Here is a 15,445-nt window from a genome sequence, read left to right on the forward strand (position 1 = left end):
TTGAGGTAGGATTGCTTTAATGCAATGGCGGTCATATTGAGTATTTCGACGCGAAAAGTGTTGTTCGTTATTTTATTAATTCATAAAACAGGCCGGCCTTTATCTGTTCGCGGCGCAACCAGACGCTGATAACACGCCGAGGATGGAAGCAAAATCAAAGCGTTGAACGCCAGGGAGGTAAGAGCGCCCGGTTCACCTAAGCGGTCTACAACCGTGGCCGCCAGTGATACCACGCTGCGAAGGTTGCGATCGGTTGAAAGAATGCACGAGGCGCTCTAGTGGCAAAGGGAGAAAATGAACGTAAAAAAAAAACAATACTATCGCAAGCTGGATGAGCGCGTCTATCTCTGATGACAACAGGCAGGCGGAGTAAAATGGACCTTTGGTCACGCGTTCCACTGTTCGCATTTCATTTGATGCTGATAGTACGCATTACAAGACGCATTGATTCGCTGCAACCATTCACACATTCACGTTAACACAAACGTACCGCTCCGTCTTCTCATGATGTGAAAAGTGCGCCCGCGTCGTTGTAACATAACATATCATGTTCCGGGTTTTGTTGTGGTCAGTCTGAATTTCTTCAGATTAAGGCAGTTAGAAGAAATTCGCTCCTCGATGTTGTCTTCCTTTAAGGTTACTCTTTACAGCGCACACGGCAGCGCGAATTAGGGGAGGGACAGACTGATATCATTTCATTTATTTCGTGTACTCACAAGAAGATAAGGGATGAAAGAAAATGCTGGATTTCTGCAGCTTGACAAAGCGCTCACCCGTGACAGCCACCGAAATTATTTGGGTGCATGGCGATAGCAAAAAAAATAGCAAGGAAAACCAGAAAGGAGGCATACTTGACGCAAATCCTTTTAAGACACGTCATACTATATTTTGCAGCCTAGTGAACAAAAACCGCCCAAGGCAAAAATGAATTATACATAAATCTCTGAAAAGGAAACAGCAGTAGTATGAGTGCTGTATGAAAACAAGCAATCGCTCTCATATCTGATATGAAACAACGAATGGGATAAAGTATACAAAGCAAGTGGCAAGAATCAAGGAGCAAATTACATGCGTAACTCTGCAAGAAGCACTGCAGAGTGAAAGCATTCCACATAGAAGAAAACCTTTACTCCAGCAGTATATAGAAAAACACAAACATGAAACGCATAAATAGCTTTTTTTAGTTCCGTAGAACTAATACGTTCTATACGGTTCAAAAGCTTGGGAATTGATAGCCTAGCCTTTGCTTTCCGTAATTTGTCCTGCTAAAACGGAAAGCCCAGTATTCAGTCGGTCTTGCGTCTGAAGCGTGTATATGTGTAGTTAAATTAGCCAAACTGTGCAGGTTTGTTAGGTTATTCCTGTATTGATTCATTTTAAAGCCGTAGTTATTCTAAAAGTGAAAAAAACTTCTTAAGTTATTGATGTATCTCCGTGGAAATCAAGAGAGAGAAAAATTACGAGGAACTTTAGCGGCTAAAGTGGTGAAAGGCGAAAGCCTGAGTGTTGCATTCTGCGACGCGATTGTTCACTTCACATTCTGTTGGTGCATTAATTAATTGCCAATTAATGGCGTTTAGTCTTTGCCTTCAGGAGTGGAACGCGACAACGTGTTGTAGCGCTGCCAGGGAGTCCATGGAACGCCACCACCCGTTCGGCGCGGTGCCTTGCCCTTTGAACGGAACGCTTTTTGAGGAAAGGAAATGGAGCTGTAATTCTCTGTCACCTCGTAGGACACCTGAACCGCACCGCACAGGAAGGGAGGAAGTGGAGTGAACGAAGAAAGAGGGACCGCAATGAAGAAAATGAAAATTGTATTTGATGAAAGAAAATTATGCAGTAACTGTCTCACATATCTCGGTGGACACCAGTCGAAAATTGTATTTGAGGAAAGGAAATTGCGCAGTACTGTCTCAAATATTTCGGCGGACACCCGTCAAAATTCTCGCGCAGTGACGTCACGACCGTTTCGACCAATTACAAACGCGGACAAATTTCCTAACACGTCTTGGTCACGACAGTATGAGGCATTAAAGGCTTTCGCCTTAAAATGAATCTGGCTCTCATATCTCAGTGGACACCTAAACCTCGCCGTAACGGGAAGGGAGGAAGATGAGAGTGAACGAAGACACCGTATTCACTAGACGCGCCTTTGTTCTTACCAGAACATCGACCTGGCATGGCGGAGTGGTAGCGTGCTCGTCTCGCACTCCGGAGACCGGGGTTCGAATCCCGAGCTTGACCAATTTCCTACTCGGTTTTATTTATTTATGTGGTCTGACTAGAAAGGTTAATTAGGCTAATTGGTTAAGTAAGCAATAAACTAAACTGAGTACCACTTACTTGGAGCATCACTATACGATCCCTTTAATTGGTTGCATGGTTAGTAGCCAAAGTACAATTGGCTCCGTTTGAAATTCGCGCACTGTGACGTCATGACCGTTTCGACCAATTGAAAAGCGTGACATTTCTGTCGACAACTGCTGCTCACAACGATGAGGCATTAAAGGCTCCCGCCTTAATAGATTTGTTTGGCACTTCCGTTGTCAAGAACTTAAAGCAGGTGGTCAGCACGGGTAAAATCGTGGATATGAAGGGGAAGTTGTGGTACATTGTACGCGGGTTGTGGAGTTTAGTGGAGTGCTCCTGGTTAATTTCGACCACCACTTGTTCTTTGACATGCACTGAAATTGCACACCATACGGGCGCTTTTGCATTTCTCCTGTATTAAAATGCTGCCGCCGCTGCCGAGATTCGATCCTGCGACCTTGCAATCACCAGCCGAACTCCAAAGCCATTGAGCCATCTGGACTTGGGCAAAGGGGGCACAACCGTAGCGGGGCCAGCGCAGATTCAGGCAAGGCGATGAGATTAAGAAATTTGATGCGTTATGGTGAACACCACATATGACACTGGACAGGGTGTCTTGGAAATGAGGAGGAGCGGCCTTTTTCATGCAGAGGACTCAACTTGGATGGTAATGATGACGCCTGCTCTGGGACGAGGTCGAACGCCGACTAACCGCTCATATGAATCCTCAGTGGCGTAGGCCGTATGGTCTCGCCGCTGCATATCGCGTAAAAGGAATGCATCTTCGAGGCAATGAAGCCCGGTTGGCTTCGAATACCCGGGCTTGACTATGAGAAGCTGACGCCCTCTATATATGCTAATCGCCTTTGCCCCAAATGTGCCTTGGAACGCGGCAAGGTGCAGCGCGCCAAACACGGGAAGCCATTTTGCGTGGGTTCCGGCTTTATTCACCTTGCACACGAACGCATCGCCGTAGAGATGCAAGCGATTACCCGGGGCAGCCTGAAGAGACTTTTGATTTTGGTAGGACGCAATTTCAAACGCCAACCAGCTCACATGCCGGCAGTCTTACTGCCGCGTTTCGCAGGCCAGCAGCTATAGGCTTACGCAATGCGCCAAGAAGCCCGTGAGATTGCGCAAGACTTTTCGAAATCACGAGACATGCCACGGGCATCACAGTCGAAAAGTTTTATTGAGAACAAAACTTTCAAAATAATGTGCTCCAGCAAAAAAGTTCCTGAAGAGTTCCTTCAAAATTCAGGCAACCGCGTTCCAGCACGGCGGACTGCTGCGAAGCCGGAACTACTATGGGCTCTCCGTAAAGAGTGTGGATAGAGCTAGCGGTGGCAAGAGTAACGACGGTTGTAGCTTATCGTACTGTGCGTAATTTTCTGTGAGTAGGATTAATAATGAAATCAAAGGTTTAATTCTGCTAAGCGAATAGGCGATGGGCTTGAAAGCTCTACAGACCATATTCGAGGAAGCGCCAAATGAGACCTAAGCTACTGAGTTCTGCGGAAAGCGAAAAAAAATTATGGGGACGCTTAAGTCACCTTAGGAGTGGAATGCCGGAGCATTAGAAGCAACGTTACTACTACGTGCTTATGCGTCTGTGTCCGTTCTTTCACCATATACACGGTGTTGTAACTGTCATTCCACCTTAATTTGCGCACACATAACCATGCGCTGAGTGAGTCCTCCGCGAACCTGTTCCAACCTGCTTGTCTCACCCTTTCCTGGTTGCGCGCCAGCCCCTTGTATCTCAGTTTTTAATTTTTGCGCCGTGGTCATGTGATATTTTGATGTCATCACCGTTTCGACCAATCAGCGACTTTGGAGACTAATAGAGATCGCGACATCGCATGATGTGAAGTCAAATCATCTCGCATTAAAATCTGACGCCCGAACGGACGAAACTGCGCGGCCTATTTTATCTCGCTCCTTCCCGGCCGCAGCAGCTGACACACACGCAATCATGATTGCCTTGCAGCGTTGTGCAATCCGAAACGTTCTTGCGCACGAAATGACGCAAGGAAGCAGAGACGAACATAGCAGGAGTAACTTTACCTTACTTTACTTTTTGACAACTAGTAGTGTTTTAGCCACACCACGAGTTGCTAACAACGCCTACTTGCGGTGATGGCGCAAGCGTTCTGACTTATAATTTAAAAAAAAAAGTCATTTGTGGATTTTAAAGTCTCGAAGCGACACACTAGACATAATTGTACGGAGGATTAGAACAATTGCAGCCAAGTCACTCAAGACAGTTTAATATGCCGGTTTCAAACTCGATGTGTTTATGGGAACCCAGAAAGTGGACATTCCAGTCAATTAAATTTCAGTCTAAAGAGTACTCTGTTTCGTCCTGGCATCCGCTAGCTATCGTGGCTAGATTGGTTGGTCGACCGACGGCACTGGTCAGGCCGTGGTCCCTGGTTCAAGCCCCGAACCAGCAGAAATTTTCAACTGAGAAAATTCTATGAATGCTGTTCAACATTCCGTGCCATCCGTAAAAGGTGGGGTAGCAGTGTTTGCTCCTTTGACCATTTCAAAGAATAAACCACACATTTATTCGGACAAAGGAGCAATCAGCAATCGCTGTCATCTCTGTGATCGGTGCTCTCGACGGCATCAAACTTTACGAGGTTGATTTTAGTGACAAGGAAATTTTCCCATCTTCAACTCCAGATTCCCCAGCAGTTAGGGATTCCCCAGCAGTTAGGGTTTGAAATGGGGCCTAAGGCATTATTATACCCGGAATACCGCGTGGTATGCTCCTTAAACCACTAAATAATTTACAGTCCGATTTCTTTCTCGTGCTGTTTCGGTTTCAACAGCCGAGCAGTGGCTATGGCATCAAAGAGAGGTTATAGGTCATGTGAGGCATGGAAAAACTGCGATATAATCAATGCCAACCGGAATCAATGCCAGTGCCAATCGGAACGACAACATACATTGTCATTCCGGCTCTTGAGGAAGGCTGGCTTCAGCACTGCAGTGAATTAAAAAGATGAAGCAGCGATTATATCGCAGTTTTCCATGCTTCACGTGACCTAAAAACCTCTCTTTGACGTCATAGCCATCGTTCGGCTGTTGAAACCGCCACCTAAACAACATGACAAAAAAATTCGATAATAAATTATATAGCTGTCGTAGCAGAATACCGCATGCTTGTTCATGCACTTTAAACCCGAATACACCTATATGGGAATATAAAGGAAGTAAGCTGTTTTCTAGCGCAATCCTTTTTTTTAAAGGGTGTGCACTAGAAGGCAACTTTACACCCTTTTTACCCCTTTCTGTTTAGAGTGTGCATAGTAACGTCTTCCGCATCGTAATAAATAAGAAAACATGCCACTAAAGTTAGGTGTCCGTACTCCTCTAAGGCACATTTTCCACCTCGAAAAACGCCTGCGAATACAAACAGAACCAGACTATCGAATTTTGCGAGGAAGAGAATTTAGACGGAGCTGCTCTCGGCGTCCGTCTAATGCCGCAGTCCTCCCAAAGCCCCGGCCGCAGCGGGTACAACAGGCCGGGTGTGCATCTCTCCCCTCACTCACCAGGGATCGGAACAGGTAGGCGTAGTCGTCGTTCAGCATCTCGATCTGGAGCGCCTGCTTGAGGAATACCTCGGTGTCCTCGTCCTCGATGGCCACGAATATGTGAGTGTGCTCGTCCTCGCGCACCCTCTTGAGCACGTCCCGAAACGAGTCCGTCGAGTTGCGCGCGTAGTGGTCCGCGTCGATGTCCGCCTCGCGGAGCTCCTCAAGCAGGCCCTTCATCTCGGCCACTTCTGCACGAACGCCACCGCAGATCGGGTGGGCGAAGCAAGGGGGCCTTTGAAAGAACTTCGTTACACAGACCAATAGACAGCCTGTACACAATCTGGGAACTGTCTACTATCAGTGGGTCCTTGAAAAAACTTCTTAGACAGACCAATACACAGCCTATACACAATCTGTGAACTGTCTACTATTAGTGGGTCCTTGAAAAAACTTCTTAGACAGACGAATAGACAGCCTATAGACAATCTGTAAACTGTTTACTAGTAGTGGGTTCTTGAAAAAACTTCTTAGACAGACGAATCGACAGCCTGTACACATTCTGTAAACTATCTACTATTAGTGGGTCCTTGAAGAAACTTCTTAGACAGACCAATAGACAGCCTATAGACAATCTGTAAACTGTTTACTATTAGTGGGTCCTTGAAAACACTTCTTAGACAGACCAATAGACAGCTTATACACAGTCTGTGAACTGTCCACTACTAGTGGGTCTTTGAAAAAACTTCTTAGACAGACCAGTAGACAGCCTATACATAATCTGTGAACTGTCTACTATCAGTGGGTCCTTGAAAAAACTTCTTAGACAGACCAATAGCCCATAGACAATCTGTGAACTGTCTACTATTAGTGGGTCCTTGAAAAAACTTCTTAGACAGACCAATAGACATCCTATACACAATCTGTGAACTGTCTACTATTAGTGGGTCTTTGAAAAAATTTCTTAGACCAGTAGACAGCCTATACACAATCTGTGAACTGGGTCCTTGAAACAACGCTTCTTTAGACAGACTAAAAGACAGCTTATACACAATCTGTGAACTGTCTACTATTAGTAGTGCCTTGAAAAAACTTCCTTAGACAGACTAATAGACAGCCTATACACAATCTGTGAACTGTCTGCTATTAGTGGGTCCTTGAATAAACTTCCGTAAACAGACAAATAGACAGCCTATACACAATCTGTGAACTGTCTACTATTAGTAGCGCCTTGAGAAAACTTTCTTAGAAAGACTAATAGACAGCCTATACACAATCTGTGAACTGTCTGCTATTAGTGGGTCCTTGAAAAAAACTTCCTTACACAGACCAATAGACAGCCTATGCACAGTCTGTGACCTGACTACTATTCAAATTCTTGAAAGAAGAAGAAGCAAAGTTGCAGGCATAAATCGCTATTTTTGGTCGACTAAATTTAGATCTTGGTCTATGCTAAATAGGCTACTTGCAGTTCTTGAAAACGACAATTTGCTAGTTTTATCACAGGGACACCGAACAGAAATTTTCAGTAGCAATGAGGAGCAGTTGGTTCAGAACATCAAAAATGTTGGAAATTTTTTCACAAATTATTCTTAGAATAAGCACTTGAGGGATGGTAAGTTCAAGTGCTTTCCTTTTTATTTTAGAAGCGCATATGAGGCTGGAAACATCGAATAAACTATTATTCCTGATGAAAAACTCTTTATGCGCGAATGTGTCAAGGAACGTCCTTCTAAGCTCACTGTTCTCAGAAGTATTATTTACGCCGTTCAGTAGCCAACATGCAAAAGCAAATGGGATATTAGCACCACTAAGTCATCCCAAACAAAAGAATCACTACAAGTTCCCTATGCACAAGGACGTGTATCTGGTGTCTGAAAAGTAGCATTTTACAAGAATGACTCTATATCAATACACTCGTTTGCACTGCCGTTCACTCTAAGCAGAAAAGAGTAGAATCGGGTCCTGCAATTTTTAAATATACGCTACTTGAGCTATAAGAGCGTTTATTTTCGACAGAGCATTGTAAGCGATGTAGCGGATCAGTTAGAACACAGCCAAGTGCTAAATAGTAGGCTGTTAACTAATTATGACTAGTTAACTTTTTAACAATTATCGCTAGCTTTCTTATGTATTAAGACGCGTGTAGCACACCATAAGTAATATATATATATATCAGTTTATATCGGAAACGAAGTTACCCTCGGCGCTACATCCGAACAAATTTTGCCTGTATCGCTCCGGAATATATGCGCTTTCATGAAGCTTGCAGACAAAGCAACACCTCCAGTGGACGTAACTCGTCGAAATAACCAAAATTTGTTGGGCTACAGCGGCGTGGGTCTGCGTTTTCGAACTTCTAATACGTGATATGGATATTTCTTGCAGTGGGCTACATGCTATTTAATAAATAAGAAGACTAACAGTAAGCGCTAAAAATTTTACTACTGAACATTAGTTAGCCAGCCTGCTAGTTAGCCAGCCTTCTAGTTAGCACGTCCTAGCTTTATTCTGATATGTTACGCCACTCATAATGCTATTCCGAAAATAGCACTTTTCTATCTCAAAAATCTATTTTTTTTTTCATTGAAAGACACCTAAGGTGAAGTACGTGGTAGAAATAAAATCCTCGTTACCGCAGTCGATGGGGCGCAATTGCTATCGTTTCATTTTGCAGACTGCCAAGCCAACATCGTATTCTGCTTTAATGTATCAATTGCATTACGGTGCCACTAAAGGTCACCACCTTCAACTCCGCACGCGCCAAGTTTCACCTGTCTCCTTTCTTTCTATATTCACTGTCCGAAATAAATACCCAAACGGCATTGGCTGGCACGGAGCACGGACAATGCACGGACATCGGCCACACCATCTGCCCGTCATTTCGAAACGGCGCAGACATCCTGAAAGCGAAGCCCCTCTTTTTCCGGAACGCAGCCTTTGACGAGTCGCAAAGCCGCGGCGCTCAAAGCCCCCTCAAGCCGTCACAAGCAGTTTCCGAAGCGTTGTGCAAGGGCCGATAAGCGAGCGCGCCGCCTTTGGCAGGTTTTCACGCGCGCCGCGAACTTGCGGTGGCAACGGTTACGCAACGAGCCTGTTCAGAAAAAGGCTTGGAACTTTGCGTTGCGTGCTCCATGTTGAAAGCTACGTTTTGTTCGGGACTTTTCAGTTCCATCGGAGCGTGGCGTCAAATAGGAGGCTCTTCCACTCTCTGAACTTTTTTCGGGTTCTTAGCTCGAATTACCGATTCAGAGCGGCGGGCCATTTTTGACCACGCCGCGTGAGCAGACCGATTCGTGCGAGATTTTGCTCGACCAACAGAGTGCAAGCCCTCATTGTCAGGCCCGGTACAGTAGGTCAAAGCTCCGCCATGAATCGTCTTCTTTGGTGTGGGAGTTTTTGACTCGCCAACGCTTTCAAGCCCCTGTTCATATTTAGTCTTTCGGTGCGTCAGCAGTGAGATAAATGTTAAATGGCGTCCGTTGGTGCAAGGCGAGTCACGCTGAATGCTTTTCAATGTCTTTTGCAAATGCAGGAGCGAAGGCCATTCTTGCCCATAAGTCCTGAACTGTCGCCATCCAGCACGCATTTTCAAGACTATTCAGAAACTCTCAATCCTGGAAACTTTTAAAACTGCATTGCATTTTTTTCTGCTAATTAGGCCAAAGAAGTGAATTAGGGGAAAGTTATGTCGCTGTTCACATCTTCCGTTCTGCCAGCTTATCCAGTGGCTTTACATGTGGTAACACTTGAGGTGCTGTGCAAGAAACTTTCTTATACTTTCCATTCCAATGATTGAACAGAGGTCAAACTATTCAATTTTGCAGCACGTGGTGCTGATACCTGAGGATTATGTATCACAGAGGGCCGTAGAGTCTACTGCCCATACAATTAACCGGAGACAGTGTAATCGCTCCGAGCTATACTGACGATCATTGCGCGACATCTTTTGTACATAAGTTGCAAAGTCATTACTTCCCGTTCATTGTAGACAAGAAAGGCCTCTTTTCTAATATTTGATAACAACCTGATTGTGATGTTTAATATTTCACGTTATCGCCATAGTGTTCAATGCTTGTTGCTTTAGTTTGTTTCAGCAAGGCAATAAACAAAAACACCTGCTTGACCTAGACCTTTTTGCTTGGCTTCAAAAATGTTCAACTCCGCAAAGAAAAATACGCACTAAGGAAGTTTTGATTTAAAGACTGTGGTGAAAGGTGGGCAACAGTAGTTTTTTTTCAGGCTGAACGATTGGTGCAAAGAAGCTAATTGCAGTGATACTACCTCACTGTTGTCGTTTTCCATCACGCTGGCTTACCCGCGCCTTTACACGTGTTAACACATTAGTGCTGTGCAAGAAATTTCCACTGGGTGACCAAACCAAATGAGAGAACTACTCGGCGGCATACGATCTAGGGTGCACTACATCCATCGATTCGTCCTCGGCTAACCTTAGGCGGAACAGGCGCCCGTTTTAGTAACTGTAATGTCACGATGTGCACTACTGCCACTCAACTTGGAAACAAGGATTCTGCTGACAGAGTGGCACTACCTAAGAAAATTAGAATGTCACTTTTCAATAAAATGAGAGCTAGCCCGGCGACTTTCTTCTCCTTACCTTTTGATTTTACTATATCGTTTTGTTTCCGACCGCTGCCTTTCAGGCGCCCGTCAAGAATGCGACGAGGTTTAGTAAATAATCCCTAAACTTAAAATTCATCGATGCAACTCGTACCGTCAGTGACATTCACTGATCAATTTTGGTTGTTGCCACTGACAACGCATAAACAATACTGTGAAAAGTCGAAGCGGCTTAACAAACGTACCTTCTTCCTCTTCGTATATGATGGCCACCGATCGCCACTGCCAGTGGCTCATGAGCGCCACGTAGGCCTCGGCCAGCACTGAAGGGTCTGGGAACAGGTTGAGCGAGTCGTCGTACTGCTCCTGCGCCGGGTCCCACCGGGTCTCCAGGTGCGGCACGTTGAGGCTGTTGCACACGTCGCTCACGTGCTCGCTGCTCACCGACGACATGGGGCCGAACACGGCTCCCACGCCCCTCTGCAGGAGTCGGCACGCTGCGTGCAGAGACACGGGAAAAGGGCAGATAGTGAATTGCAACAAACCACATTCAAACGCCTTCATTTAAGGCGTAAAGCCGCTCCTTTGTAATTACTGCTCCGACTGATCTATGGTACAGTAAATATTTATATCCAGCTCAAACATGTTCATTCTTCACAAATATGCAACACTCATTGTCAGCACAATCGGGGTTCAATCCTGCATTGCGCATACCGAAACGGCTTTAAAATTTCTTATTTTTACCGAATAAAACGCAAGTGGATTTTTTCTTTACTTGCAGAACAAATATTCAGTGACGGTGTTCATGAGGAGCATCTAAATATTCCATGCCTTGAAGGCTATTCTTCGGGTTCTATCTGTTTCGCTTATAAGAATGTAGGCTGTGTTTAGCGGATATGGCATGCTACTAACAAAATTAGTTTTAGAAAGTTCAACTTCCAAAGAAATGCACTCTAGGGCAGTTTTGATTTCTAGAGTATTGTGAAAGATGGACAACTGTAGTTATTTTTTATAGATTGAATGAAAGGTGAATTAGTGACACACGTGCGTGTAGCACAGTTCACCTTGGTAACAAGCCATCCTGCATGCCTGTTCACTGAGGATAGAACTTCCCCTTTATCATCGGGTAACGAAATGTTAACATATGACATCATCCATCGTAAATGCGTATTAAGATTACGCTGATCTTATCAGCAATATGCATGAAGTAGGCCGGGGGATATTATGAACAAATAATCACCGAGAGCCACGCTAGCTTAATTTCTAACCTCAGCCAACATTTGTTTGTTGAGTACTGTCGGGGACATAAGTAACTGACCTCCTTCCAAGTTTCGAACCCTGCTGCAGAGTTCGGCAATCCGAAGGGACGGCTCCTTGTGATCCTTTCTTATAGGTTGTGTTCAGCATTGCAATCGTGCGTGATCAGAAGGTAACGACAACGGCTTGAGAGCTTGGAGCATTTATAAGCGACACTTTCATACGGGACCATTTTTGATTTGAGTAGTCTCACGTTGCGAGGGACTTGGTAATGGTTGCGTTATAATTGCGTCGTTGTGAAACACTCACTATCTTTTAGCCTTACAGATCACATGCAGAAAATTGCATTTATTTTCATTAACAAGGGTACAGAGTATTTGTGTGAAGAAGACGCTTCTTTTAGAAGCGCTGGCCTCTAAAAACGTGTAGCTCATGTCTCGGCTTTTATGACATGTTCAAAATAGAAACGCGGATCACTTTGGTGCTTCAAGGGGACCCTCCTTATCAATAAAAGCAATTTTCTTAATGACAGAGCAAGGCTTCATCTCAAAACAGACGAAATTAAATTAAAATTTCAATGAGCCTTAGCGTGCGAAAGATCTTTTTGGTAAACACTCTGTGTTGACACTAGCAATCTAGATAATTGATGTACTGCTTTTCAAATGGAAGCACAAACGCTTGTCTGGAGAGCAGGCGAAAAAAAAAAAAGAAGGAATTTGTTGTGGCTAACCTTTTTACTTGTGGTTTTCTTAGGTCGAGTCTCTCTGAGAAAAAAAAAAAAAAAAAACCCTTTGAATGAAGTGTCCCTTCGATCGCTTGTGAAAGTATAGCCGAAAGAAGGCGGATTTTAAGGCCCGATTGAAGAGGGTCGTGAACACCTTTGATAAAAAAGACTGTCAAAATTCAAGAGGTAATTGGTCCGCGTTAGACGCGTGCGCCATAAAAACAAACAATCACGCCGCTGAAACCTTTCCTCGAGCTAAGAAGCGTCTTAGGCAACTTCTAGGTATTACTTGATTTTCTGGTTTTGGTTTATGGGGTTTAACGTCCCAAAGCGACTAAGGCTATGAGAGACGCCGTAGTGGAGGGCTCCGGAAATTTCAACCACCTGGGGTTCTTTAACGTGCACTGACATCGCACAGTACACGGGCCTCTAGAATTTCTCCTCCAAAGAAATTCCAGCCGCCGCTGCCGGGATCGAACCCGCGTCTTTTGGGTCAGCAGCCGAGCACCATAGCCACTGAGCCACCGCGGCGGCATTACTTGATTTTCTATATGTGTTAGATTCACTACCTGACAACCTGACTCCTGTCTCGTGGCTGTCTTCCCACACTCTACACTGTTTGCTTTCCGGTTCTTGCATATAACTCGTGGTTGCAATGGTTGTCTGAGCAGATTTTGCATATTACCTTCACGTGTCTGTGAATGAGACCTCATTGTTTTGTCATTATGCTTCCGCTCATTGTCTTGTTTATTCATTATTTATCCATTATTTACCATTTATACAGTTATTTTCTGGTAACTGTTAGCATTTTTGGTGCACGCGCTGTGTTCTCTATGTTATGCGTAGCACATAATGTATTGCGTGCTCTAGATGTGCTTTATTGTGCTTTATTCCATGAGTTGAAGCGTGATTTCCTGCCCCTTACAATAAGAAGTAAGCGACGCCGTAGCCAGGAACCAATCTCTCTTTAAGTCTCCACGGAAATCGAAAAAAAAAAAAAGTGGAGCACCAGATTCTGGAGAATTCGACGCCTCTTCCTGGACATGTTAGTTGTGATGGTGCACGAAGTGATATTCCATGTTGTAATGAAAAATTCACCCGTTTAATGCGAACAATCTTGGCCACTTCTTTCCTGTATTAGTCTGTTAATTAAGGCCCCATTTCCGACCTAAAAATTTCCTGAAAAAGTGAAAATCTTGCAATTGGAACACCACTGATTGCGGGTTCTCATCTCGGTAGTTTTAAATCAAAGTATACTTCATTCAGTCTCTTCATTTCACGTGAAAATCTTTCAGAAGTCACATAATACACAGCACTGCCTCATTTTAACTTCACGTAAATTTAATTGAATAAATGCATAAACAAGCAAACAAATAAGCAAATCGGGGAAGATAAGCTCGCCCCCACAATTCCTCCCCGCACTCCCCCCCCCCCCCCCCCCCAAAGAAAGAAATGTGCGCATTGAAACAGTAGGCGCACAATGAAGGCGCGCTTGAAATGGCTCCCAACCTTAATTACATTACACCTTTACTTAATCTGAATAGCTATATTACTTTCGTCACGTCTCCTGAAACACGACCAGTTGCTGCTCAGTGGGCAATTCAGACCTCAGAACGAAATGTGTAGTGCGAGATCTGTTCTTGTAAACAGTGACATATTTATTTTGCATTTGTAGACTATGAGTTAACGAGAATAAAAATTGCCAGGACACTTTGGCAACTAAAGTGTTGAGAGGCGAAAGGCGAGGATACTATGCCGTGACGACTTCCGGTGGATGTGACGTCACACCGTTCCCGTCGCTATATCAATACCCAAATTTACTTCTTTCGGGGATCTTAAGTGTTAATTACGCTTAATCACACATTTTTCTATCCGATTTGACACAAATTCAGCGTTTTTCCGGCCATTCTGTGACAATTTTCACTATGCCGTGATGACTTCCGGTGGATGTGACGTCCCACAGTGGCCGTGGCCATATCGACGTCTGCGTTATTTCGCCGCAATTTTCACATTTGTGACTATAATTAATCAACTAATATCTCTGCAGTCATCAAACGTTACTTCTAGGTTCATTTTTTTTCTCCTGGATCTGAAGCAACCATTTGTTTTCTCCTAACTTTTTATTTCCGGAGTTAGTACGCTGCCAAAGGTGTGACACCCTCTGCTAACTACTACAGTATGAGCCACAAAAGGCTTTCGCCTTAACAGGCGGCGCGTACTCACTGTCCCTGACCGCTTCGTAGCTGTCGTCCTCCGGAAGCAGCTCGACCAGCGGAAGCAGGTCCGGCTCCATGTTTATGGTCGAGTCCTGGTTGATCACATCCACGGCCGCTTGGAAAAGGATGGCATCATCTTTGGTCTCGAACAGGCCTCCTGTGGCATTAAGCGTGACGTAGAATGGAAAAATAAAAATACAGGGCAATGGCATTACAAGGAGTAGTTGCGTAAACTTTGCAAAATCTGGCTGCACTCTTATTTCCTCGAAGATTACATTGCACGTTTAACGAAATTGGTGTCGAGGCCTCCACTGAAAACATGACGAAAGTCAAATCTGCTGGTAACGTTTTTTATGAGTAAGTTGGTTCCGTAACATGCTGCTTATTCATAATGGCCCTATACCCAATGTGTGTTCAATACCAAACGGGCTCTTACATGCTTTTCTAGCTTCTTGGCATTTGAAATTGTATATTATTGCTTATTATATTTGTTGCTTTTTCTACAGTTTTTCTGCCCGTTTTTGTGGAATCCTCCTCCTCTCACGAAATATTGCAAGATCGAAACATGTGAGAAATATTAATAAGTATTTCTTTTCTTTAAAGAATAATGCACACTTTTAAGCAACCAAGCACTTCAGGCTCTCGTTCTCTCTCTCTCTCTATATATATATATATATATATTTTTTTTTTTTTTTTCCGCCAGAGTGGTCGTGGCTGAGAAGGTTTTTTAGATCTTTGCATGTCTGTTTTTCTAACTCTGCTGCTTTGTTTGCAGCCAGGATAAACACAATATACCGTTGCTAACTGAAACA

The 15,445-nt window shown here is 44.2% G+C and overlaps 1 protein-coding gene across 1 annotated transcript in view; it reads right to left on the minus strand.

Annotated features, from left to right (window-relative positions):
- LOC149358279 (glutamate receptor ionotropic, kainate 2-like) overlaps window positions 1–15,445 on the minus strand; it is a 99,892-nt gene that overhangs the window by 53,446 nt on the left and 31,001 nt on the right. Inside the window, exons 2-4 of the mRNA XM_089570309.1 lie at window positions 14,641–14,790; window positions 10,682–10,933; window positions 5,874–6,106 (exon numbers count right to left, since the gene is read on the minus strand). Of these exons, the coding sequence (XP_089426435.1) occupies window positions 5,874–6,106; window positions 10,682–10,933; window positions 14,641–14,790 (635 nt within the window). The remainder of the gene's footprint in view (window positions 1–5,873; window positions 6,107–10,681; window positions 10,934–14,640; window positions 14,791–15,445) is intronic.

The sequence above is a fragment of the Amblyomma mixtum genome, chromosome 2 (genome assembly GCF_055824585.1).
Source record: "Amblyomma mixtum isolate Tamu chromosome 2, ASM5582458v1, whole genome shotgun sequence".
Classification (NCBI taxonomy): domain Eukaryota; kingdom Metazoa; phylum Arthropoda; class Arachnida; order Ixodida; family Ixodidae; genus Amblyomma; species Amblyomma mixtum.